The following is a 24823-nucleotide window of genomic DNA, read 5'->3' as shown; positions in this document are numbered from 1 at the left end:
TGAAACTGCTGAGCGCAAGTGATTGACCCACCTCAGCCTACAGGCATGAGTCACTGTCCCCCACCACAGTGTAGTGGTTCATGAACTTTAGATCTGTGCTATCCAAGGTCATATTGTTTACAGTATTAGTGCAAATGTTGACCTTTTTTTTTTTCCTCCACCTTTTCCCAAGGCAAAAACACCTTAGGAATTGGCCAGAATTCTTGTCAAGGTGGTAATTACGGCAGGATGACTTTAAGCATCTTTGCTGCCAGAAACAATGTATTTCTACCTTTATCTATTTCTAGCTGTCTAAATTTATTCTTGTTTTGGCTCTGGTTTATTTTGTCTTTGGAATTAATACTCTGAGGACAGAAATAATGAAGAGCTAATACTTGGACCTAAGAGTGAGTTGGCTCAGAACTGGCTCTTACCATGGTCCGACTGAAGAATGGGTCAAGAGTTTTTTGATCAAAAGTGTATGGATAAAAGGGTATAGGATGAAGTTGGGCAGGGCGGTGTACACCTGTAATCCCAGGTACAGGGAGTACAGAGATAGAGAAGCTGAGGTTCGAAAATGGCTTCAACCATGGAGTTTGAGACTAGCCTGAGCAACATAGCAAGACCCTGTTTCTTTTTTTTTTTTTTTTTTAAAGGCCAGGCGCGGTGGCTCGCACCTGTAATCCCAGCACTTAGGGAGGCTGAGGCGGGTGGATCACAAGGCCAAGAGATCGAGACCATCCTGGCCAACATGGTGAAACCCCGTCTCTACTAAAAATACAAAAGTAGGCTGGGCATGATGGCATGTCCCTGTAGTCCTGCTGAGGCAGGAGAATTGCCCAAATCCAGGAGACTGAGATTGCAGTGAGGTGAAATCAGACCACTGCACTCCAGCCTGGCCACAGCTGTAGGAGCTAGAGGGCAGGGGTGGGATTCTTGGACCTAGCCATGCAACTCTAATTTGGTGTGCCTTGTTTTTCTCCCTTAAGTTGATTGGCTGCATAATCGGGCGTCAAGGCGCCAAAATCAATGAGATCCGTCAGATGTCTGGGGCGCAGATCAAAATTGCGAACCCAGTGGAAGGATCTACTGATAGGCAGGTTACCATCACTGGATCTGCTGCCAGCATTAGCCTGGCTCAATATCTAATCAATGTCAGGTAAGATTGCCCTACCTTTTGTCTTACTTACGCCAACACAGTAATGTGTGTGTGAGGGAGAGCTGCAGTATGTTATTAAATGTGGGATTACATGGGCAATGGGTAAAGATGGCCAAAATTTTTTTTTTTTGGTAGCCCTACTTTGAGTGTAGCAGAAAAAGTAAACAAATTGCAATAAGTTTGCAAGGGGTTGGGGAATAGGGAGCACAGATTGCCCGCATTTAACTTGATGATATGGGAAGAGGAAAGAGTGGCCCATGTCTTCAATAATAAGAGTTCTCTGGCTAGAGCACTCTCAAAATCAATTGTGGGTCTCTTGTTCTACATAGCATATAGACTACTGTTTCTTTCACTGATTTGATTTGGAGTCCAAAGCACCCTTAATTGTAATAAGGACAATAGAGTAATAGGACAACAAGGCAGTTTCTTGGAGGCAGCAATTACCATTTGTTCTGGAAACACCCATTTTTCTCAGATTGCACATGTGTTTTATTCAGAGCTTGTGGGAATGTGGGAAGCACAGGTATTGGAATGTTTTGGAAGTGTGAAGTGTGTTTTCTATCTCACCCCTCCCCCAGTCTCATCCCTTAATGGCTTCCCGAGGGTTTTATTTCCCTTACCCGTGGCTAGGTAATGTTACTACTCTGAGAATTTGAGGACACTGTTCACAGTCAAATGGGATCCTACAGTCATTTATATTACTTGCTTTCTCAACTCATGTGCTGAAGTCACACCCTTAATTGCTTACTAATATTTTAAAGCATTGTGTTAGCCCTGAAGCCCTTAGGTCTGTTTTAATGGGGAGTGTTGTCTAGTTATTATTTACCTTTCTTACAAGTGTTTGGTCTCTTTGTCATAAAAGTTTTACATGAGTTCCTGAATCTAGTACAGGGGAAAGGAATTCCTATGAGGTCTGTATTGTTGTGCTTGTACTGACCATGTTTGTATGCCATGGTTATTTAGTGCTAGCTAAGAACATACCATTTCCCCAGTAGCAGTGTGACATTTAGCTTTAAGTCTCTTCATTTCTTTAGGTGCTGCTACTCTGTGTAGAAAAGCTTTCCCATTCCTCGATTTGTTTTCTTGTCTATCCACCAAGCACACTAGGTTCTGTGTTGAGAATGAAATGGTAGTAGTAGACTTTTACACCAAGGTTGTTTGCAAAGAGGTCTTTTTCTTTTTTAGAGAGAGGATTTCACCATGTTGGTCAGGCTTGTCTCTGACTCCTGACCTCAAGTGATTTGCCTCCCCAAGTGCTGGGATTACAAGAATTGTTTTTCTTTTTCTTTTTTTTTTTGAGGCAGAGTCTTCACTCTGTCGCCCAGGCTGGAGTGCAGTGGCGTGATCTGGGCTCACTGTAAGCTCCGCCTCCCGCATTTGCACCATTCTCCTGCCTCAGCCTCCCGAGTGGCTGGGACTACAGGCGCCCACCACCGCGCCCGGCTAATTTTTTTTTTGTATTTTAGTAGAGACGGGGTTTCACCGTGTTAGCCAGGATGGTCTCGATCTCCTGACCTCGTGATCCGCCCGCCTCGGCCTCCCAAAGTGCAGCGATTACAGGCGTGAGCCACCACGCCCGGCCTCTTTTTTTTTTTTTTTTGAGACAGAGTCTTGCCCTGTCACCAGGCTGGAGTGCAATGACTCAATCTCGGCTCACTGCAACCTCTACCTCCTGGGTTCAAGTGATTCTCCTGCTTCAGCCTCCCAAGTAACTGGGACTACAGGCACGCACCACGACTTCCAGCTAGTTTTTGTATTTTTAGTAGAGATAGAGTTTCACCATGTTGGCCAGGATGGTCTCAATCTCTTGACCTCATCATCTGCCCGCCTCGGCCTCCAGAGTGCTGGGATTACAGGTGGGAGCCACTGCGCCCGGCTTTTCGTATTTGTAATTAGGATTTTGGAGGGCAAGAATTTTTCGGTTTTCAGTGGCAAGAATCGTTTTTGAAAGCTGGAATTTGTTTTTTTCTTCCGGTAGGCTTGCCCTTCATGTAATTTAAATTGTGACTGTTTAAATGTCACCTGCTTGTCTAGCCCCTGCAATAGGTCAGTGGCTACATGTCAGGAAGCAGAATTCTCTTGGTAGAGTCACTCTTTTCAGGATGATTGTGACTGAATAGCAATTGAGTATCATCGAAGCCTTGGATTAGGGTCAAAGTTTCATCTAACACCAAAGCAAAGACTGCATGCACAAAGCTTATTCTTTCCATTCTTTGGTGCAGTTTAAATGTAGAAGTCAAAGGGTTTTTTTGTTTTGTTTTGTTTCATTTTTTTAAGGTGAGAAGGATTTCACTGGATTCTGGGCATTTTCTCCTGTCTCTTGATTTTTCATGGTGGCAGTCTGGGTCCTTTTATATAGTTAGTGGACTTCTGTATCCCTCCCTCTCCTTTATGGATTGCAGCTGTCTTTGGACATAGGTAACAAAATGAGGTTTTAAGAGGAGCCTTTCTGCTCTTGAAGACTTAGCCTTGTGGGCTTAATTGTCCAGGCAAATTTCCCAAATATATGTGGTTCTGGCTTAGACACATACAGGCATTTGGGAGACACATATCCTTACTGTTCTGTGGAGCTTATTTTGGGAGTAGAAGCAGCAGCATTTTTGCTTTTTAAGTATGAATTTTTAGGTGATACTTGAGTTTCTCTTTTCCACTTCTGAAAGGTCCACATTAAAAGTATGATCGGTCAAAAACAACTTTTTATACCACCGCTCACCAGAAAAGCTTCCCTAGTTCTTATCTACACTTCTGTTCTCGGCATTTTTCTTTGAAAACGCTACATTCTTTGAAATTTGAAATTAGTCAGTGACCTACTTTGGACTCTTGTCTCTTTCTACCCTAATATTGGTTTATTTGCTGTGGAAATATAAGCAGACTTTAATACTACAGCTGGAAGGATTTTTTAAAATTCTGCTTTATAAATATTCAAAGCTTCACAAGTAATTACGGGATAATTGATTTTCTGTTAGAATAGGAAATTGACATTTGATTAGAGGAAACATTTCTTCCTTGTTGGGTGATTGATGAGTATCTTTTTTCTACCTGAAATCATTCCTTCAACGTCTGGGTTGGGTCAGTGTGTCAGACACATGAAAGTATGTGCCCTATGTTTTCTTTTCTCTGTCAGCTTTTTCTTCCCCATAGCAGTTTTTAAGTAGCTCTGTGGAATGGAAGTATACATATTTAGAGGGTGGGACACAGGCTAAAAGAAAGCTTGTCATAAGTTGACACTAGGTCTTCCTAATTGTCAACCAGAGGCACTTACTGATATAACTGAAGCAGTTTTTGTCCTGTACTTATTCCCTTTTGTGGTCTTCCCTTCCACCCACCCTTTTTTTTTTGTTCCTTTTTTCCTCTGTTACAGTTTAGAAAACGCTAAACCCTCCTCCCAGGCAGCCTCCGTCACGATCCCTGATCACCTCAGCATCAACCTCTCTCAACCCTCCACCCCTTCTTCTTCTTCCTCCTCCACCACCACCCCCTCGCTCGCCACAGCGGGGACCTCCGACGCACCCTCCAGCCTCCCCAACCCTCTTCCGACCGCCCCTTGTGTCTCCAGTCTGCTTGGCATGAAACCCATCCCTCTCCTGGCTCTAAATGTTGTGTCTGCTGCTAAGGGTACCGGGGCTTCAGCTACCACCACCACCACCTCTGCCGTGCCATGTGTAACTAACAAACTGAAAGGCGAGAAACAGAGATTCTCTCCCTACTGATTGCATATCTTGAGGCACCTCCTCCAGTATTATTTGGTTCATTTTGTTTTCCTTTGTTAACATTGGTGAGAATGAAATTATTGTGAGCTTGTTACCCTTTCCTTTTTACTACTTTGGGGGATAACTGGGTGGGGGTGGGGGGAGTGGTAACCCTTGTTTAGGTTTAGGCCATTTCAGCTGAGTGCCTGTTTCAGGGTCTGACTTGAATTCTTTATCTAGAGCCACAGTTTTCTCTTCTTTCTTGTTTGTTACTCTTCTTTGTAGCTTTATTCTGCCTTGCAATATAACAATGTGTTAGGCTCTGTGTTAATTAATAAAAGCTGCTTCGTTAACCTTTTTTTTTTTAAATAATTATTTAATGGTGAAGCTATCAGCACGCCTTCTTGGCCATATTTGTGTTTCTAGCTGTAATAAAGTTGGCGCAGTAAGAACCTTAGTATACTGTGTGCTGTGAAGGGTAAAGGGTTGGGGGCTTGTGACCTGTGGCTATTCAACTAGGAAGCCTGTATAACTGACATGGGCTTTTTGAATCCCAAGTGAATTTTATAGTCCTTTGTCAATATTCCCACAAAGAAATAAAAGCCTGCGGCAGTTTAGATCCTGAGGGTCCTCTGTAATTGGCAACAAGCTTCACTAATGACGAAGTTTGTCTGACTTCTCAGATGGCCTTACCTTGCCAGCAGCGGCTAACAAGGTGTTCATCCCAGGATTCCTCTGGTGAATGGTTACCGTGAGGGATCTCTTCCAAGTCATACATTAAGAGAACGTACTTCTTTACCCAGAATGAAGGGGAGGGGCAAAGTGGGATAAGTCTAATAAAATTAGGCAGCTTCTGTCTGCATTCCTCTGAATTACCATTATGCCTCTTTCTGTGACATTAGGGTATATCTCAGCCAACGCGTGACATTATCCACAACTTGACATGATGCCATCCACTCATCCTAAACCAACTCTGTTAACCAAGTTTCTTTACCCTTTTTTCTATTCCTTGCTGTATCCTTTCTCCTCCTCACCAACACTATCACGAGTAGGAAGTAACATGCTTAGATTTGGAAGGAACCTTAAGGATCAACTAATCTGTAACGCATTGATCCCCTCATTTTACAGATTAAAAAATAGAGGCCCTAAGATAATTTAAATTCGTAGGTTATGAGTGACTAGCCAGGACTAACAACTTAAACTTTACTTTTACTCATATCATACTAACCTCCCTGAAACGTTGTTCATTTTCTTATGCTAAGATGGGCACAGGCCTCTCATAAAACACAAATATACTTATATAGTGGCATAAGGCCTCTGATAGCCTTCCATTCAACCAGAGTACACATTGCCACAGTGCTGAAAGTATAATGCTCTTCCCAGGGCATTAGAGAACTCAGTGTAGAGATACTTCCCCTGATGACTTTTTCCCAGCATCCCCATTGGCTGACAAAAAAAAAAAAGCTGTTAGTATTCCAATATATTGTCTCATTCTCTGATGTTATTGTGGCCCTTCCATCCCAGATTGGGCCTATGAAGAAGTATTACAGCTCCCAAGTATGCATAAAGGATTAGATGGCCAAACCTGTCCAGTTAAGAGTTTTATTTAGTTGCTCCTTTATTATGTGGTCTCTCCCTTGGTAAGCCCTCTCTTTCTGTAGTTAGGCCTTAATCATGCTGATACCATCTCCCCCCAGGGACCTGGTTTTGTTCATGTAGTTCTTGATTGGAAAGCCTCTTAATCTAGTGGCTATTCCCCAAGGAAGGATTCCACATGTTTAAGGGGCTAGCTACCATCAGTACTTCCAAAAGACCTCAGTTTTAATTTTTTTTAAAGCTTAGAGCTCCCCCATGTGGTCTTCTATCCTAGAATACCTGACTCAGTATTTCATAGCATTTCTCCTTGCCTCACTTCCCCTACTCCAGCAAATCCCTATTTGGGCTTGATAGACATTCAGGACATTTCTTTTAGAGCTCTGGTGGGGCCAGAGTGCTACCACCAATTTTTATAAACTTAAATTTTTAGGTCCTAGGTCTAATGGTATCTAGCAGTTCCTTCCTTAGACCTTCAGTTCTTACTGAACCCTTTAATTCACGGCTATTGTTTACCTTTCGGTAGATCATTGTGTTTTGAAATAGCACTAGTCTACCCCCCTTTTAAGAACTAAATATTCCCTTAATGCTGAGGTGGAGAAACCATTTCTGACTAAAAATAAATAGTTTGTAGTCGAAGGACTTTTCAGTTTTTTGGCCCTTGCTTTTCTACCCAGCTTTTGGCTTTGCATTGTTGTGGAAGGGATACAGATGGTGAATTACCAGTCATGTTTTCATGACCACATATCACAAATATTTTATGCCAATCAATTTAAAATCTTATGAAATAACTTCATGAACTGAAATGAAGTCTTACACATTTGGTTCTATTCAAAATGAGAGCTGCCTGCCTGTCTTGCTGCCTGCCTACCTACCTACCAATGAAGCATACCGAGTACTTGAATACCTTTCCCTGAAAGCCCTAAATTGGATTCCAGGACCTTAAATGACCATCTCTTTGAAACAGAAAGGCATTTTAGCCAGGTATGTTTAGATGGAGGACATGGCTTGACAAGATCTAGGAGCTTGTAGAGTGAGCTACAGAGTTAAAACAAATTATTTTGTCTGCTACTTTTAAGTCCTGAAAACTTTTTAAAAAACTTTTTAAGGCCGGGCGCGGTGGCTCACGCCTATAATCCTAGCACTTTGGGAGGCCAAGACAAGTGGATCACCTGAGATCAGAAGTTTGAGACCAGCCTGGCCAACATGGTGAAACTCCGTCTCTACTGAAAATACAAAAGTTAGCTGGGCATGGTGACAGCTGCCTGGAATCACAGCTACTCAGGAGACTGAGGCAGGAGAATCGGTAGAACACGGGAGGTGGAGGTTGCAGTGAGTTGAGATTGCGCCATTGCACTCCAGCCTGAGTGACGAGTGAAACTTGGTCTCAAAAAAAAAAAACAAAAACAAAAACAATAAGGCCAGGCGCAGTGGCTCACGCCTGTAATAATCCCAACACTTTGGGAGGCCAAGGCAGGTGGATCACCTGAGGTCAGGAGTTTGAGACCAGCCTGGGCAACACGTTGAAGCCTGGTCTCTACTAGCTGGGAGCGGTGGTGGCTGTCTATAATCCCAGCTATCGGGTGGAGGCTAAAGCAGGACAATTGCTTGAGGGCGGAAGTTGCAGTAAGCCAAGATCACGTCACTGCGTTCTAGCCTGGGTGACAGAGCTAGACTCTGTCTCAAAAAATAAATCAATTAATTTAAATAAATAAATTTGAGTATAATTCTTGACCCATAATTATTTTTACATCTCTTTTTAACATCTCTTTACCTTTAAAACTGTGTTACCTCATACCCTACACATTGATAGAACTTCAGGGCTTTAAAGGCCTTGAGTTGTCTCAGCATTAAACCCTTGAGACTACTCTCAGATGACTGTTTCTTTCCTAAACTGGTATTTTGTCAGCTGTTTGGGAGGAGCCAAAGTGAGCTCAGCAATAAAGAAACATTGCTTCTGTGTATTGTGAGCACTCTTTAGAGGGGCCTGTTTCCAGAAAGTATGCTCCTTGGTTAGCCCACCATGGAGGTGGAACTAAAATAATATAGTTTGAGGGACATTTGATAACCAAGGGCTGTTTCCCTCGGTTCTGAGGTGATAGACCTCCACGTGCTTGGATTGCAAGGATTAAAGGATTATGGTACTGGTAAATTTAAGAAACCTTAAAATGTCTCCCTTGGTACTCCAGCACTGATTTACTCTTCACATTTCATGGACCAGGTAGAGATGAAGTGCAGCTGGGCACTGGGGAAACTAACTGAGTTCTTGTTTCTGTGTTACAGGCTTTCCTCGGAGACGGGTGGCATGGGGAGCAGCTAGAACAATGCAGATTCATCCATAATCCCTTTCTGCTGTTCACCACCACCCATGATCCATCTGTGTAGTTTCTGAACAGTCAGCGATTCCAGGTTTTAAATAGTTTGTAAATTTTCAGTTTCTACACACTTTATCATCCACTCGTGATTTTTTAATTAAAGCGTTTTAATTCCTTTCTCTGTTCAGCTGTTGATGCTGAGATCCATATTTAGTTTTATAAGCTTCTCCCTGTTTTTTTTTTTTTTTTTTTTTGGTTTTTTGTTTTGTTTTTTTGGCTCATGAATTTTTCTGTTTGTCATGGAAATGTAAGAGTGGAATATTAATACATTTCAGTTTAGTTCTGTAATGTCAGGAATTTTTCAAAAAAATTAAAAGATGGACTGGAGCTTTTTCTTTGTGAATAGAAACTGGATGCCACAGTGATTCATGTGGGTTTTATTCCTCTTGTCTTGCTGTTATTTTTGTACCTTTTATCCCTCAAAGGACCCTTCTTGGGTTTTGAATAGAAGCCTTTATTCCGGTTAAGATGTTTTCTTCTATTTTACCACTTCCATCTTTTTTTGTGGCCCTTGATCCTATTTTTCCCTGACTTCATGCTTGGTTGGCCCTTATAAAACTTGTGTCCAAAAGATTGAGGATTAGACTTTCCTAGGACTTACCTGTCCTACAGGCAGGCAAGCACGTCCACTTGGGGGTGGGGGAAAGGAATGACACATGACGTACATGGCATACACATTAAGCAGTTGGTCATATGTCTGACTGGGTTCCAGTTTCTTGGGAATGTTGGTCCCCTTGTTCAGGCTTGCATATTTTAAACTAAAAATTTCAGTGTATTGTTTTTAGTAACTTCATTTATAGTCCTCCATAACGAGTTAGAAGGATGTACCTGCTACCATTTATTCCTATAATTTTAGAAAGTTGGGGCTTGACATTATACTCAATTTAGTGAGAATAGATGCAAAAAAGTGGAGGGGCAGGAGAACTTGTCCAGACACCTTAGATGAAGTCCAGAGCCCAAGGCTTTATCTTAACCATGTATGGTACCCCATTCATTCATCAAGAAAACCCTCAACAGCTGGGCCTGCATGGAGTGGTTATATTTCAAGGTTTTTCACAGGGGTTACAGTAGGACAGTCCCCACCCCAATCAGGCACCAGGAAGAAAGTAGGGACTTAAACAGCACCCCAGTTCTTCAGCCTGAGCCATCACATGCTATCAGTCTCCTAACCTCCCCCTGGACCCTAAGACGGGGCTTGGGCAGAGAAGATCAATGGAGGGACAAAAAAATGAGTTACATTGCCACCTGAGAATCCTCAGAGGGGAGGACCCAGCCTTAGTCTCCCTTCTCCCAAGTGCAAAATGTGTAAACAGAGTAAAACAGAACAGAAAAGTGCAGTCTTAAGTGGTTTTCTCTCCTGCCCCTCCCACCCTTCCCTCCCCCCACCCCCATTCTTTGGGGATAAAGAATATAAAGACAACCCTGGCTTTTCTATTGCCTTGTTGCTTGCTGAATATAAGGAATGGGGTGGGGCAGGAAGGGGCCAGTTTGCCCTTAGGCACAGCTCCACGGCTGTGCCTCGTTCATTTCCACAGCTGCCAGTGTCCCTAGAGTATCAGGTGAATTGGTCAGGGGATCAGTCTCCCTCGGCCTGACTTACGGCTGGGACAGCCCCATCTTTCTGTTGATTATGTGGCGCATATATATATATATATATATATATGTATATATATATAATTTATATAAATATTTCTCTATGTACAAGGAATATGAGTGGCTTTCATGGAGGGAGGGAAGCTGGGGGCCGCAAGGCATCAACGCTGCTGGAGTTGTCCAATTCAGTGCTGTCACAGTCTGAGTCCTCAGAATTGGGAGGGCCCTGTGAGAAAGAGTAGAAATGGAGTGAGATTCCTTAGGGTTCTTTGCTGGGGTCATTTTAATAGCCAGTGGCTTACTGACTTGTTTGAGACAGCAGTCTTGCTCTTTTGCCCAGGCTGGAGTGCAATAGCGCAATCTCAGCTCACTGCAACCTCCGCCTCCCAGGTTCAAGCAATTCTGCCTTAGCCTCCTGAGTAGCTGGGATTACAGGCGCGCACCACCATGCCCGGCTAATTTTTGTACTATTAATAGAGATGGGGTTTTACCATATTGGTCAGGCTGTTCTTGAACTCCTGACCTTGTGATCCACCTGCCTCGGACTCCCAAAGTGCTGGGATTCCAGGTGTGAGCCACCGTGCCCGACCGGCTTACTGATTTATTTCTTCCAGATTTCAGTTGCTCAGGCCATTCTCCAGGGTGTCAGACTCCTTTCAGAATCCTTCCCTGGCTGCAACTTATAGCTACATACAAGCTACTGGTCAGGCACCATAATAGATGCTCTGCAAGAGGCTTCTGAAATTCCACCACGTGGATATTTGCTCTTTATGGTACTTTCTGGCCTGTGCAGCTGTCTCCCCAAAAGCTGTCAAAAGATAAGGCATCTATCTGCTTACAGCTCTCCCTGTTCAATATCTGCTTGTTGCTGTTGTGTCACTCACCTGCCTTCCTCTGAGAAGTTCCTGGTGTGGAATGGGCAGGGAGCTGGGTTCTGGGCTGGGGATGACCTCTGAAGGAGGTGGGTCCAGTGGGATTTCTGAGCCCTGGGAACACATGTCATCAGACCGCTCATCTGGCCGCTCATCAGTGTTGGTGCTGCCGACTTCAGGTGTGCCACTGGGGGAAGGTTCACTAGCTGTGCCTTCCTCCCCATCTGATGGATTCTCTGAGCTGAAGGTAGATAGTGACTGGCGCATGTTCAGACTCTGAGGCCACCTACATGTTGAAGAGGGGGATTACAGCTTGGTTCTGCCCCTTGCAGAAAACAAAAATGCCATTAACTCCTGTACTCCATCACTTACCTCTGGCTTGATGTCAGCTCTACTTCACTGTCCACCTCTCCTTCCTCCTCTTCTGATGAGATGCCACGTTTCTGCAGGAGAGATGGGGGGACTGTGGTCAGAAGTGGAAAGAGGTCACTAAGAATCCAGGAGAAGGGAACGTAGTTTAAAAGGGTAAAGTAGGGAATGGCTTAAAATTGAGCATAATGTGGGGGATTAGACTTGGACCCCAGGGAGAATAAGGAAAAAGGGAAAGAGCTCAGGAGCCTTCCCATACTTTACCTGACTTCGGGTGACGGCAGCCCTGTACAGCAGTGCAGCTGGGGTCAAGTGCTGGGACCCAGCCCGGCTTCCTCCCCGGCCCGAGGTCCCTTCCCTTCCAGTTCCCAGAAGCCCCACACCTTCACCAGGCCCTACTGGAGGAGGTGGCTCCCCTTTGGCTCCCCCAGGTGAATCTGGGCTGGTGGAGCCAGGGGCTGATCCCTCACTTGGTGGGGTGTCACCCCGGGCCGGAGGTGGTGAGCCAGGATCCCCAGCTCCGCTTGTGGCCCCCCGGCCCCGGGACCCTAGTGCTGCTGACAGCAGATCTGGGGATGATGAAGACATTTTGCGGAGCAGGAGGTCATGATGAAGCCCACGGAGGGCGGGAGGGCAGGCCTCCCAGGCTGAGGGTCCCCCTCCTAGGCTTCCTGGTCCTCCAGGTTCATTGGGTGGCACAGCTGTACGAAGCCCAGGCAGGTCCCCACAGCTCCCCTTGGCGCTGGCCTTGCGGTGACGGGTCTTGCCACGGCGACTCCGTCCTGGTGAGGGGGGACCCTTAGGACACCCAGGAAGCCCAACCCCACTTAGGGCTGCATCTAGTTTAGGTAGCAAAGACTCTGTCTTGAGGATATCTGGTCTGGAAGGAGAGAAAAAGTAAAAGGTTGAGACTGCCAAATCTATGTACTCAAAAGCACTCCCTATCTTTGGACACTAAAGTACGCATCTCCCTGCTAAACATCTGCTGCCACTTCAGTATCCCTCTTGCCATATTGGAACCACCATTCATGTCCCACCTTTTGCTATGGGGTGACAGCTTCTGTGGCACATTCCTCTTCTTGATAAGCTTCTCCATTGTGTTTCCATGCAGGAGGCCCCGGGAAGGGTGTGTCTTCAGCAGGCCTGGGCACCTCCGCTCTAAAGCTTGCTCTCGCCTAAAGATCCAGGCACCTTCTCAGCTGGGCAAATGACCAGGAAGGGGCACCCCGGTCTCAGTAGGATCTCTAAGGCAGGCACAGCGCCAGGGCTTGGTGCATAAGGACAGGTAGGGTTACCTGAGCAGCTCCCTCTCCTTGAGTTCCAGCTGCAACATGAGGGCATTAAGTTCCATATACAGGTTGTTGGCTCTCTCCAGCTTCCTTTCATAGTGCTCCCTGATGTCCAGGGCATGTCTGCAACGGGCAGAAGGGTTCCCCAAGGTGAACTGGGTTCATCTAGGGCCATAATAGATCCGCAGTCTCAGAATTCCTGTCCACAGTCCTTTCATAGTCCTTCCACCCGCCCTGGGGCTGGGTAGGAGCTGACTGGGTGCATAGTCCTTGCTGTTGGTAAAATCACCTCCCCAAGCACAGGAACTCACCTGAGCTCCTCCCTCCTTCTCATCACCAGTTCCTCTTCTAGGCGGTGCAGACAGGTCCCTTCTGACTTAATCTTTTCAAAGTGCAGTTTTACTTCTTCCCGCCACTCTGCCTGTGGGTGGAGAGCAGACGAGGAGTGAGAGCCATCCCTTCACCCAGTGAAAGGCTCTGCAGGTTGCCCACACGTCACTGCCAATGTGTGTGCTGGAGCAAAAAGGAGTGGATTGACTCCGTTCTCTAAGAGCCAATCTCCTCAGTCCCACTTAACCCATTTCCCAGCCTCCCCCCTCAGATGGCATCATCTCTGCAAAGAAGGGGAATTAGGTATTCATTTTCCTACCCACAGCACACCTGGGACTTAAAGTAAGTCTCCTGGGGTGTGGAGAGTACATCAGCTGAGGCAATGTCCAGATGCAGCAGAATCTGTCGGAATGATGGGCGATTTCGCGGTTTGCTATTCCTGAAAGGAATGGAGTTAGGAGGAGAGGGGAGAATTTGAGGGAGGACCAGATAGGAACTAGAGCATCCTTTCCCAAAGTGTGTCCTGGAGAATCCAATCCTAGAATGTACTCTGTGACAAAAGAACTTATGGTCAATGGTCTCTAGGGAATATTAAACACTATTCATTAGTGTGTCAAAATCCTGCAGTAAGGAAACCTATTGAACCCCATATTTTCCAACTTGTCTCCCCAAATAAACGCCTTTTCTGAATAACTTCACTGAAGGAACCACACTTTGGGAGATGCTCAATGACACATTAGCCATCTTCAAACTTCCCTGGGTCTAGGTTCCAAATGAGGGTCTGGGACCCTTTCCTTCTGTGTTCTAAGGTTGTTTACTTGAGGCTCAACGAACCATGCTTGGTGGTTATGCTGCTCCTTCCCTGTACTTGTATGCACTCACTGGCACTTCATGACAAACCAGGAATGCAGATACTGTTAACTGTATTTTGTAGATGAGGAAACAGTTTCAGAGTGACACCACTTGTCCCTGGTGACTCAGCTCAGAAGGTAGAATGAGCCTGATTCAGATGGAAGTCAGTCCTTTGTATTAAATGTCCCTGCTATTTATTGGTCAGTCCAGCCCCTCTCAGTTCTAGATTGTAGTTCCCTGGATCCACATCCTGAGTCCTCAGTACTTGGGGAGCCACATCTGGGAGCCCTGATACCCTTCCCCTCTTAAGGACTCTGAACTTGGCCACCTAGGGTTCTAGGTACTGGCTGTCCATCAGTACTGCTGTTCTCAACTTCTCCAGGCCCAGTATCCCAGCTCAGCCCATCCTTACCAGCACTGGCGAAGCAGGATCTTGAAACCATCTGGGCAACTGGAGGGCACGGGCAGATGGAGACTGTTGCTTCCCACACCCCAGATGATGGCTGAGGAATCTACGTCTTTGTAGGGGATCTCACCAGTCAGCAGTTCCCACAGCACCACACCGAAGGACCTAGGGATGAGGGGACATCACTTGGGAGGGGGTTCCTCCAGAGGTCCTGGTTGCTACCGGCCCATCACTTGTGCTCAAGCCCTAGAAGTTGCCCACCATGCCCCCAGGGCTGGCCACCCACTCTTCTCAGTTTTCAGCCTAGTCCTCACCAGATGTCGACCTTCTCAGACACAGGCTCATTGCGGATCACCTCAGGGGCCATCCAGGCTACTGTCCCTGCAAAGGACATCTTGGTGCTCTTGTCACTCAGCTCCTTGGAAGTGCCAAAATCTGAGATCTTCACCACATCGTCGTAGGTGATTAGCATGCTGGTAAAGAGTGTAGTCAGCTGGGGTCCACACCCCTCCACACACCTCATCTAACTCTGTAGCAACTCTGCCTTTCAGGTTTTTTGTTTGTTTGTTTGTTTTTGAGACTGGAGTCTCACTCTGTCACTCAGGCTGGAGTGCAGTGGTTCAATCTCGGCTCACTGCAACCTCCGCCTCCTGGGTTCAAGTGATTCTCCTGCCTCAGCCTCCTGAGTAGCTGGGACTACAGGCATGTGCCACCATGCCCCACTAATTTTTTTTTATTTTTAGTAGAGACAAGGTTTCACCATGTTGGCCAGGATGGTCTCGATTTCTTGACCTCATGATCCACCCGCCTCGGCCTCTCAAAGTGCTGGGATTACAGGTGTGAGCCACTGCATCCGGCCTGCCTTTCAGTTTTAAATCATTTGGGACACCCAAAGGTGAGGGGCTCACTACAGCCCTCCTGAGATGGGACTATCACTTGGAAGAGGTTTCTGAGATGGCCACATGGACGTAGGGCATGGTTTGGAAGTGCGGAGAAGGCCACACTGACTTGAGTGGGTCACCTGCATGCACATCTGTTGCTCCCTGCTTGCTTACTCACTTGGGTGACTTGAGATCCCTGTGGATAATCTTGTGTAGGTGCAGGTAGTTCATGCCACCGGCGATGCCCATGGACCAGTCAACCAGTAAGGAGGGGGTGACAGGGCGGCCGGCCCGCAGTACCTCATATAGCTGGCCCTGGGCGCAGAACTCCATGAGGATGCAGTAGCAGGGAGCCTGGGTACACACACCCCTGCGAGACAGACGATGGTATGAAGGCCTCAGCTGGCTGAGCCTTTACCTGATTAATAACTGGAACCCCCATTCCCACCCATTCCACCTAAGGGTCTCCTCTGGGAAGGATGGGGTAGGTCCCACTGCCCAGGAGGGTACCAGGCCTTAGCATAGTATCCCCAACACCCAGCCCCTGCCCTGGACCTCACTTGAAGGTGATGATGTTGGGGTGCTTCAGCTTTCGCAAGTGCTTGATGTCGGTTTCTTTGAGGTCTCGCACCTTCTTCACAGCCACCTCCTCCCCGTGGAAGCGCCCCAGGAAGACAGCACCCTGGGCCCCTGAGCCCACCCACTGCAGGTCCAGGATTTCCTCAAAGGGGACCTCCCAAAGGTCTGTGGGCAGGAGGCACAGTGCCACAAGCCTCAGAAAGAGCCACACTCAAGGCCAGGGACGGGATAACATTGGGTTGGCTGAATTGACTTAAGAAGGGTGAGGCAGAAAGGTAGCCAAAAACAGGCCGAGAAGAAGGTTCGAGGGAACAGGGAAGGAATGAATGGGTGACCTTAAAAGAAGTTGGGAAGTTAGAGGCTGATGGATGGCTAAGGGACTAGGGCCATGTCATGGGGAGGGAAGGGACCATTGCATGACTTTAGTGGAGCTGACCAACAGATCTCAGGCTCAGGGAAACAGGGAGGAGGCTCCCACAAGGACGTGGCCTACCTTCCTGCTGCTGCTTGTGCTCAGTGGAGTAGGCTTTGCCAATCATGGTCCAGACAGGGCGCAGGCAGCCAAAGAGGCCCTCAAGGAAGCCACTGCCACTCTGGCACTGCAGTCGCACCTCATCAGCTCGAACTCTGGATGCCCGACTCTCAGGTGACCCAGCTGCGCCCCCTGGGCCCCCTGCATCCTGCTCATGTAGCTGCAGGACACTGTTGGCAAAAGGCTCAGGGGGCGGCTCTCCACCTGGGGAGGGGCTGGGCCCTCCCCCACCCTGCCCACCAAGGGGTACCACATCTCGAAGTACACACTGGGTAGGCGTCAGGTCCTTCTCAGGAGTGCAGTCAGAAGTGTCTGGGTCCAGCTTGCGCATGGATGCCTCACTTAGGGTAGACACGAAGCCCCCAAAGGAAGGAGAGGGTGTTCGGGTCTCATGGAGGCAAGCCATGGCCTCTGGCCCCTGGTGTGATGGTGAACACTGGGCCCTGTGGGAATGAAGGAAGGAGGGGCTGTTAAAGCCCCAGGCGTGCCCGCTCAGGATGCTTACCCCAGAGGCACAGATTGGGGTTCCGGGTTCACAGAAGCCCTGTTGGAGGTAACACTTGTGGCTCCGTTTCTCATGCCCCTCCAAGTTGCACCTTGACCCATCTTAGGAAATCTGATACACTTGGGCTTCCTCTCAGGCATGTTAGTAAGGCAAGTAATAGGTAGACAGGTATCGTACCTGGGTATCATTCTCAGGTAACAGCCCCACGTGGGTACACACTGGTAAAATATGTCTCAAATTCAAGTATAATGGTAGCAGATGAGTTCCCTTCTCCCTGTAAGATGACTAATTCATTGCTGCGGCACATTTTTTTCACCTGAGACTCACAGGCACACACAGGTATCAGGAGGGTCTCACATTTACACCTTTACCTCGGGGTCAACCTCAGGCACACAATAGTAACACCTAGACCTTCCTCACACTGAAGCACACACAGGATGCTGGTAAACCTTTCAGGCACCCTTGGACAGCATTCCTGAGCTGCCTACATAAGGTGATACCCCCAGGCCTCCCGCCCAGGTACTTACACATGGTACTACTGAGGCCCTCTCAGGAACACTCAAGTCAGGTGACAGCCTCATTCTTTTTTTTTTTTTTTTTTTTGAGACAGAGTCTCGCTCTGCCGCCCAGGCTGGGGTGCAGTGGCCGGATCTCAGCTCACTGCAAGCTCCGCCTCCCGGGTTCACGCCATTCTCCTGCCTCAGCCTCCCGAGTAGCTGGGACTACAGGCGCCCGCCACCTCGTCCGGCTAGTTTTTTTGTATTTTTTAGTAGAGACGGGGTTTCACCGTGTTAGCCAGGATGGTCTCGATCTCCTGACCTCGTGATCCGCCCGTCTTGGCCTCCCAAAGTGCTGGGATTACAGGCTTGAGCCACCGCGCCCGGCCGTGACAGCCTCATTCTAAGACACACTCCTGGGCCTCTCCAAGGTAAGTGAAGGTTGTAACCACAGAGTTCTGTGTCCCCCCAACATTGGCAGAAGCAGCCAATGGGGATGCAGACACCTGTCACAGAAGGCCACTGCTTCATCCCCCTTAGCCCTCCCTTCAGTCCAGCGGCTCTCCCAGGGGTCAAACAAGGTCTTGTCTCCTCTTTCCTCTTCATTGCCCTATCCCCTGCTCCTCAAACTTTCCAGGCAATGGGGATGTGTCCCAGTTCATAGCTGGGTGCTATTAAAAAAACAACCATTAGGCCGGGTGTGGTGGCTCATGCCTGTAATCTCAGCGCTTTGAGAGGCCGAGGCGGGAGGATCACCTGAGGTCAGGAGTTCAAGACCAGCCTGACCAACATGGAGAAACCCCGTCTCTACTAAAAATACAAAATTAGCAGGGCGTGGTGGCGCACGCCTGTAATCCCAGCTACTTGGGAGGCTGAGGCAGGAGAATTGCTTGAACCCGGGAGGCGGAGGTTGTGGTGAGCCGAGATCATGCCACTGCACTCCAGCCTGGGCAACAAGAGCAAAACTCTGTCTCAATAAATAAATGAATAAATAAATAAAACACAACCATTAAAAAACCTGAATCCGGCACGGCGTGTTGGCACATGCCTGTAATCACAACACTTTGGGAGGCTGAGGCAGGTGGATCACTTGAGCTCAGGAGTTTCAGACCAGCCTGGGCAACATGGCGAAACCCTGTCTCTACCAAAAATACAAAAAAAAAAAAAAAAGCCGGGCAGAGTGATCCTGTGACTGTGGTCCCCGCTCCTCTGGAGGCTGTGGTGAGAGGATTGCCTGAGCCCAGGTGGTGGACGTTGCAGTAAGCCACTGCACTCCAGCCTGGGCGACATAGCCAAACCCCGCCTCAAAACAAAAAACAAAAAAAACCCTGAATCCTGACTTGCTTCTGCCACATAATGGCTATATGACCTCAGGCGAGCTATGGTTGAGCCTCAGTTTTTCCAGCTATACAAAGGAATAAACTGGCTGTCACTAAGGCACAGCAAACCCTTAATGCTACATGAGATTTGCCCAGAACTTGGCACCAGGAGCCATCCTGGTCTCCCAACTCACTCCACACTTGTCAGTTACCAAATCCTGAGATTTGAAGATTCCCTAGAACAAGCATCCCTCTAATTGTTCCTCATAGCTAGCAGGGTCCTTCCATGAGCCCCTGGGTTAGTCTGGAAATTATTGCCATACATTCTGAATTACAGTGGAGAATTACAGGGGAAGGGGTGGCAGGAATCTCCACAGGCAGAAGGGTTCAGTAGATGATTACACAGGCATACAAGAAGGCTTGGGAAACTTCAATAGTTCTTGTAATACTTAATTACCAGGCCTTTCCCTTGAAGACTTTTTCCTGGGGGGTGAGGGTGGTAGGCCTGGAATCAGCATATTTAACAAGCATTCTAGATTTGTTAAGCTCTAACCCAGTGCATGCTATTTTCTAGTCCTACTGTTACTGCCTTAGTTCAAGTCTCATTAGCTGTCCTCACCTGGCCCAGGACAGCTGGTCTCCAAGTGCCCTCTCTACCCCCAGTTCTTCACTCAGCTCCTTCAGAAGGATCTTTCTAAAACAGATTGGGGGCCAGGTGTGGTGGCTCACACCTATAATCCCAACACTTTCGGAGGCCGAGGCAGGCGGACCACCTGAAGTCAGGAGTTTGGGACCAGATTGGCCAACATAGTGAAACCCCATCTCTATTAAAAATACAAAAAAATTAGCCAGGCGTGGTGGTGTGCACCTGCAGTCCCAGCTACTTGAGAGGCTGAGGCACGAGAATTGCTTGAATCTGGGAGGAGAAGGTTGCAGTGAGTCGAGATAAGGCCACTGTACTCCAGCCTGGGCAACAAAGCAAGACTCTGTCTCAACAACAACAACAAAAACAGATTGGGCCAGGCATGGTGGCTCACACCTTTAATCCCAGCACTTTGAGGGGCCAAGGCAAGTGGATCACTGAAGCCTGGAAGTTCAAGACCAGCCTGGGCAACACAGTGAAACCCCATCTCTACAAAAAATATAAAAATTAGCCAGCCAGGCACAGTGGCTCATGCCTGTAATCCCAACACTCTGTGAGGCCGAGGCAGGCAGATCATGAAGTCAGGAGATCAAGACCATGCTGGCTAACACAGTGAAACCCTGTCTCTAGTACAGAATACAAAAAATTAGTCGGGCGTGGTGGTGGGCGCCTGTAGTCCCAGCTACTCAGGAGGCTAAGGCAGAAGAATGGCATGAACCTGGGTGGTGGAAGTTGCAGTGAGCCAAGACTGCGCCACTGCACTCCAACCTGGGTGACAGAGCAAGACTCCATCTCAAAAAAAAAGAAAAAAAAAAATTAGTCGAGTGTGGTGATATGCACCTTTAGTTCCACCTACTCGGGAGGCTGAGGTGGGAGGATATCTTGAGCCTGGGAAGGTGAAGCTGCAGTGAGCAGTGATTGCACCACTGCACTGCAGCCTGGGCGACATAGGCGAGACCCTGTCACAAAAGAAAAAACAACCGCCCGCACCACCACCAGAACTTAGCCATGTCAGGTTTTTGAACCAGGACACCCAATGATAATGGCTAACTTAAGGAAGGCTTAGGGCTGGGCGCAGTGGCTCACGCCTGTAATTTAGCACTTTGGGAGGCCGAGATGGGAGGATTGCTTAGGCTCAGGAGTTCGAGACCAGCCTGGGCAACAAGGTGAAACCCCATCTCTACTAAAATACAAAAAATTAGCCGGGCGGGCTGGCGGTCGCCTGTAGTCCCAGCTACTCGGGAGGCTGAAGCAGGAGAATCACTTGAACCCGGGAGGCGGAAGTTGCAGTGAGCTGAGATCGCGTCACTGCACTCCAGCACCACTGCACTCCAGCCTGGGCGACACAGTGAGGCTCCATCTTAAAAAAAAAAAAAAAAAAGGAAAGAAAGAAAAGAAAGAAAAGAAAAACAAAACAAAAAAAGGCTTACTATTTTTTAGCTTCCGGTAAAGGTGCATTAGCACTTTGCATATTTAATCCTCAAAACTGTAAGCTGGGCATTATTAGCCCCGTTTTACAGACTAAGGCATAGAGGTATTAAATAACCTGCCCACAGTGCCATAGCTATTAAGAAGCTCAAGCTCGGCTGGGTGCGGTGGCTGACGCCTGTAATCCCAGCACTCTGAGAGGCTGAGGTGGGCGGATCGCTTGAGCTCGGGAGTTTGAGACCAGCCTGGGCAACATGGGGCTGGGCAACATAGGGAGAGCCTGTCTCTGCTAAAAATACAAAAAATTAGCCGGCGTGGTGGCACATGCCTATGGTCCCAGCTACTTGGGAGGCTAAGGTGGGAGAATCGCTTGAGCCCAGGAAGTGGAGGTTGCAGTGTGCCACTGCACTCTAGCCTAGGTGACAGAGTAAGACTGTTTCAAAAAAAAAAAAAAAAAAAAGAAAGAAAGAAAATAAAAGAAATAAAGAAAAAGAAGCTCAAGCTTCATCCCCAGCCTGGAAGGCGCTTCTCATCTCTCTCCAGGTGTCACTTTATCCTGGACGTCCTTCTTTCCAGATCCGCTCCAGGTTAATGCGCCTTCTGGGCGGGCACAGCCCTGGTATGCTTCCTCTATCATGGTTCCCATTATACTGGAGGTACAATGTGGTCGGGCCTCTGGCTCCTTTGAGAGCCTGGACAGCCTTTAGAGAGACGACTTCGCATCACAAGGCTCGCATCACATGGCTTGTAACAGCACCTGGCGCGCAGAAGGTGCTTGGTAAGGTGGTACCACTGCTCTACCGCCCCCGGAGGATCGCCTTAAGCACCGCACACTCTATGCGCGCGCGCGCGCGCGCGCACACACACACACACACACACACACACACAATTAGCTCCCTGAATCCTCAGAAGAGCCAGGTGAAGGAAGTACTACTGGTGCCATTATATTCTTGAAAGAACTGAGGCCCAGAAAGCACAAATCACAGTAAAGTTCAGCTTCCAAATCCCCAACATATCCCACGCGGTATTTGTGGTTTCAAGAGATAAGGTGTAGATTGCAATGCAAATCACAGACAAACACAGACCAAGTAAAATGCCAACATATGGGAGAATTTCGTCTGGAGGACCCAAGGGATTTTGCCTGCCACCCCGCCCCCCCGCGCCCCCACGACCTCCCACTCCGCCGCAAGCAGGGGATTCGCTTCTGGACCACCCAGAAACAAGGCCCAGGACTCGGACGCTCTCGCCTGGCAGGCCAGGAGGGAGGGATGGCGGGATTGGAGCCCTCAGGGAGGAGCTGGGGCCGTCCCCTGGACAGCTTGGTCACCGGCAATGGAAGGCCGAAGCCCAAGTCTGGGCAGCTCAAAGTGGAGAGGAAGGGGTTACGGCCACAGCGCCCTCTCCCGCTTCCCGACTTCCTTCCCGGCCGTCACGTGACGCGTGGTTGAGGCGGGGGCCGCCGCGACGGAAGGGGGTGCTCCGGGTGGGGAAGGGGAGGGGACACGGCCGGCTGGGGGAAGCGCTGGGCGCTGCGGCGTAACCATGACGACTGGGCCCGAGGCGGCGCGTGAAGTCACCAGGACAAGATTAGCCCCGGATCACGTGAGCGCGACGTGGGGGCGGGGCTGTGCCCGGGCCCCGCCCCTGACCTGGGCCGGCCCAGGTGGCTGGTTGCCTGGATGACTGCGAGGATCGTAGGTGCGGACCCCCACCCAGCGGTCTGCCCCATCTGTGTTCCCTTCCTTCCCCTGCCCCCGCATGCAGAGAGCTCTTCGGCTGAGGCGTCGGGTATTGGCAGGAGGGGACTTGTGGGGTTGGCATTGGGGGTGCAGTACCACGGGGAAGGAAAGCAGGAAATGAGAGAAAGGGAGACGGCACAGAAAAGGCGAGGCACGGCTAGAGGAGGAGGAAGGAGCCAAGACATATACAGACACCGGAGCAGCGTGAAGCGGTGTCAAGCCCGAGAATGATGGCTTGAAAAGATGTTTGGAAAAGCAGAGGACCCTGAGAAAATGGAGATGAAAGGGGAGTGAGAAACACGGACAGCATCCATCTCCTTTTCTATCTAGAAGCCGAGCTTTGAGTAGGCACACCTGACTTTTTAAAGGAATTTTTCAGCCGTCATCTGGTTGTCTGACGACTAGGTGGTTTAGGCATAGAAAGGGTGACATGCTCAGAGACACTTGCAGCCAGCAGAGCCTCCCTCCAGTTTACCAGGCTTCCCCAGAGGCCCTTCTGGTATCCAGGGCCAGCAGCTGGGGAGAGGAGGAGAGAAGGCATTTCACCTGTTTGTCTTTTAGGGTAGTGGGGATAGCTGAAGAAGTAGGAGATGGGACCAAGGGAAAGATCTCAGGCTAATGACAGCTCTTCCAGATTGACCTGGAGTGGAGGGAAAGCTGCTGCCCCTGGGAGCTATAGTAAACTGGAGATTCCTCTCTCCCAACACACACACACACCCCTTTCTGTTTCCTTTATTTCTGACCGAGCTGTGTCCCACTGCCCCCTGGCAGGGCCTTGGCGCCAGAGCTTTGGAGGGGCGTCTAGGATGACTAGGAGCCCCTGGCCCAGACGTTCAGTCACCCTGGGGGATGGGAGCTGTCTCTCGGTTATCAATTATGCAGAGCATGGGGGAAGGGCAGCAATGTGACAGGAGGGTGGGTCTCTCTGTCACTCTGTCAACCATATCTACCATGTGTTGATGGTGGTTCTGCCTCACATTGGGTGAGGGGACAGAATGATCTCTAAGCCATACAACTGCCAGGGGAGGAGGCTCTTTGGACACCCAAGAGGCCCTAATTCAGTGCTTTGCTGGTGGCCCCAAAGTGACTCCATAAGGAGGCTACAGGGTAGAGTGGGGTAGAAAGTCACCCCCCATCTATCCCACCTTCCAGGTTCTCTGGCCTGAGATTTTGGAAGCCTGTGGCACGTAAACTCTGAATTCTCTCTAGCTCCTTCTTGTATAACAGCAGAATGTCAATGTCAAGCTGTTTGTTTGGTGGTCTTAGGGGCTCAGTTCAGAGGCCAGGTCATCTGCCTAAATCTTGGGCTGTCACACTAAGTGCTCTCCACTGTCTGAGACCTCATTTTTTACTCAGGAAAAGGATGATTCCCTTTCTCTCGTGAGTGGGGTTAGGGAGGGGAGTCTTCAAAGGGAAAGGAGACCCAAGACTTTGGAGTCCTAATTCCACTTCTGCAAGCTTTGAGGCCCTGAGAGGATAAAGGTCTCTGATGAATCGTGGCCATGCCTCCTGTCCGCTTGGCTGCAGCTTGTATTGTTTTTGAAACAGGGTTTCGCTTTGTTGCCCAGGCTGGAGTGCAGTGGCATGATCACGGTTCACTGCCTGCAGCCTCAACCTCCTGTGCTCAAGTGATCCTCCCCCTTCAGCCTCCTGAGTAGCTGGGACTACAGGCACTCACCACCACACCAGACTAAATTAAAAAAAAAAAAAAAAAAAAAAAGAGGCCGGGTGCAGTGGCTCAGGCCTGTAATCCCAGCACTTTGGGAGGCCAAGGCAGGCAGATCACAAGGTCAGGAGATGGAGACTATCCTGGCTAACATGGTGAAACCCCGTCTCTACTAAAAATACAAAAAATTAGCCAGGCGTGGTGGCGGGTGCCTGTAGTCCCAGCTACTCGGGAGGCTGAGGCAGAAGAATGGCGTGAACCCCGGAGGCGGAGATTGCAGTGAGCCGAGATCGCGCCATTGCATTCCAGCCTGGGCAACAAGAGTAATCTCCATCGCAAAAAAAAAAAAAAAGCAGGGGCCAGAAGCAGAAAATGAAAACACAGGTGAATGGGGGGAATATTACCCAGTTAGCGGTAGCATGGTAGCTATAATTTCAGACCACCCTGGCTAACACAGTGAAACCCTTTCTCTACTAAAAATACAAAAAATTAGCCAGGCGTGGTGGCGGGTGCCTGTAGTCCCAGCTA

The 24823-nt window shown here is 48.7% G+C and overlaps 2 protein-coding genes across 44 annotated transcripts in view; one reads left to right on the top strand and one right to left on the bottom strand.

The window, feature by feature from the left end:
* The window catches only part of PCBP2 (poly(rC) binding protein 2), a 28553-nt gene extending 19291 nt beyond the window's left edge, over positions 1 to 9262 (top strand). For 24 of the 41 annotated variants that reach the window (XM_021922444.2, XM_021922441.2, XM_021922439.2 and 21 more), the window contains 2 exons: positions 969 to 1138; positions 4500 to 5699. In XM_021922444.2, coding sequence (XP_021778136.1) covers positions 969 to 1138; positions 4500 to 4848 — 519 coding nt within the window. In that variant the 3' untranslated portion in view covers positions 4849 to 5699. Of the gene's footprint in view, positions 1 to 968; positions 1139 to 4499; positions 5700 to 8703 lie in introns of those variants that run through there. The other 17 variants (XM_021922462.2, XM_021922452.2, XM_021922454.2 and 14 more) reach the window with 4 other exon arrangements.
* MAP3K12 (mitogen-activated protein kinase kinase kinase 12) lies at positions 8969 to 17582 on the bottom strand. 3 transcript variants are annotated; one of them, XM_031650507.1, is made up of 14 exons: positions 16768 to 16948; positions 16460 to 16658; positions 15948 to 16131; positions 15566 to 15757; positions 14821 to 14979; positions 14513 to 14671; positions 13579 to 13687; positions 13230 to 13339; positions 12925 to 13041; positions 12667 to 12804; positions 11894 to 12509; positions 11633 to 11703; positions 11273 to 11546; positions 8969 to 10614 (listed from the first exon to the last, which is right to left on the bottom strand). In XM_031650507.1, the coding sequence occupies exons 2-14, from the start codon at positions 16503 to 16505 to the stop codon at positions 10516 to 10518; spliced, it is 2274 nt and encodes a 757-aa protein (XP_031506367.1). In that variant the 5' UTR covers positions 16506 to 16658; positions 16768 to 16948; the 3' UTR covers positions 8969 to 10515. The 3 variants fall into 3 exon arrangements, with proteins under 3 accessions (XP_031506367.1, XP_017801398.1, XP_031506366.1); XM_031650506.1 differs by having other exon boundaries at positions 9158 to 10614; positions 16460 to 16668; positions 16768 to 17581; XM_017945909.3 differs by having other exon boundaries at positions 16460 to 17582.
* Between the last annotated feature and the right edge of the window lie 7241 nt (positions 17583 to 24823).

This window comes from Papio anubis, chromosome 9, assembly GCF_008728515.1.
Source record: "Papio anubis isolate 15944 chromosome 9, Panubis1.0, whole genome shotgun sequence".
Classification (NCBI taxonomy): domain Eukaryota; kingdom Metazoa; phylum Chordata; class Mammalia; order Primates; family Cercopithecidae; genus Papio; species Papio anubis.
This window is presented reverse-complemented; position numbering and strand designations above follow the sequence as displayed.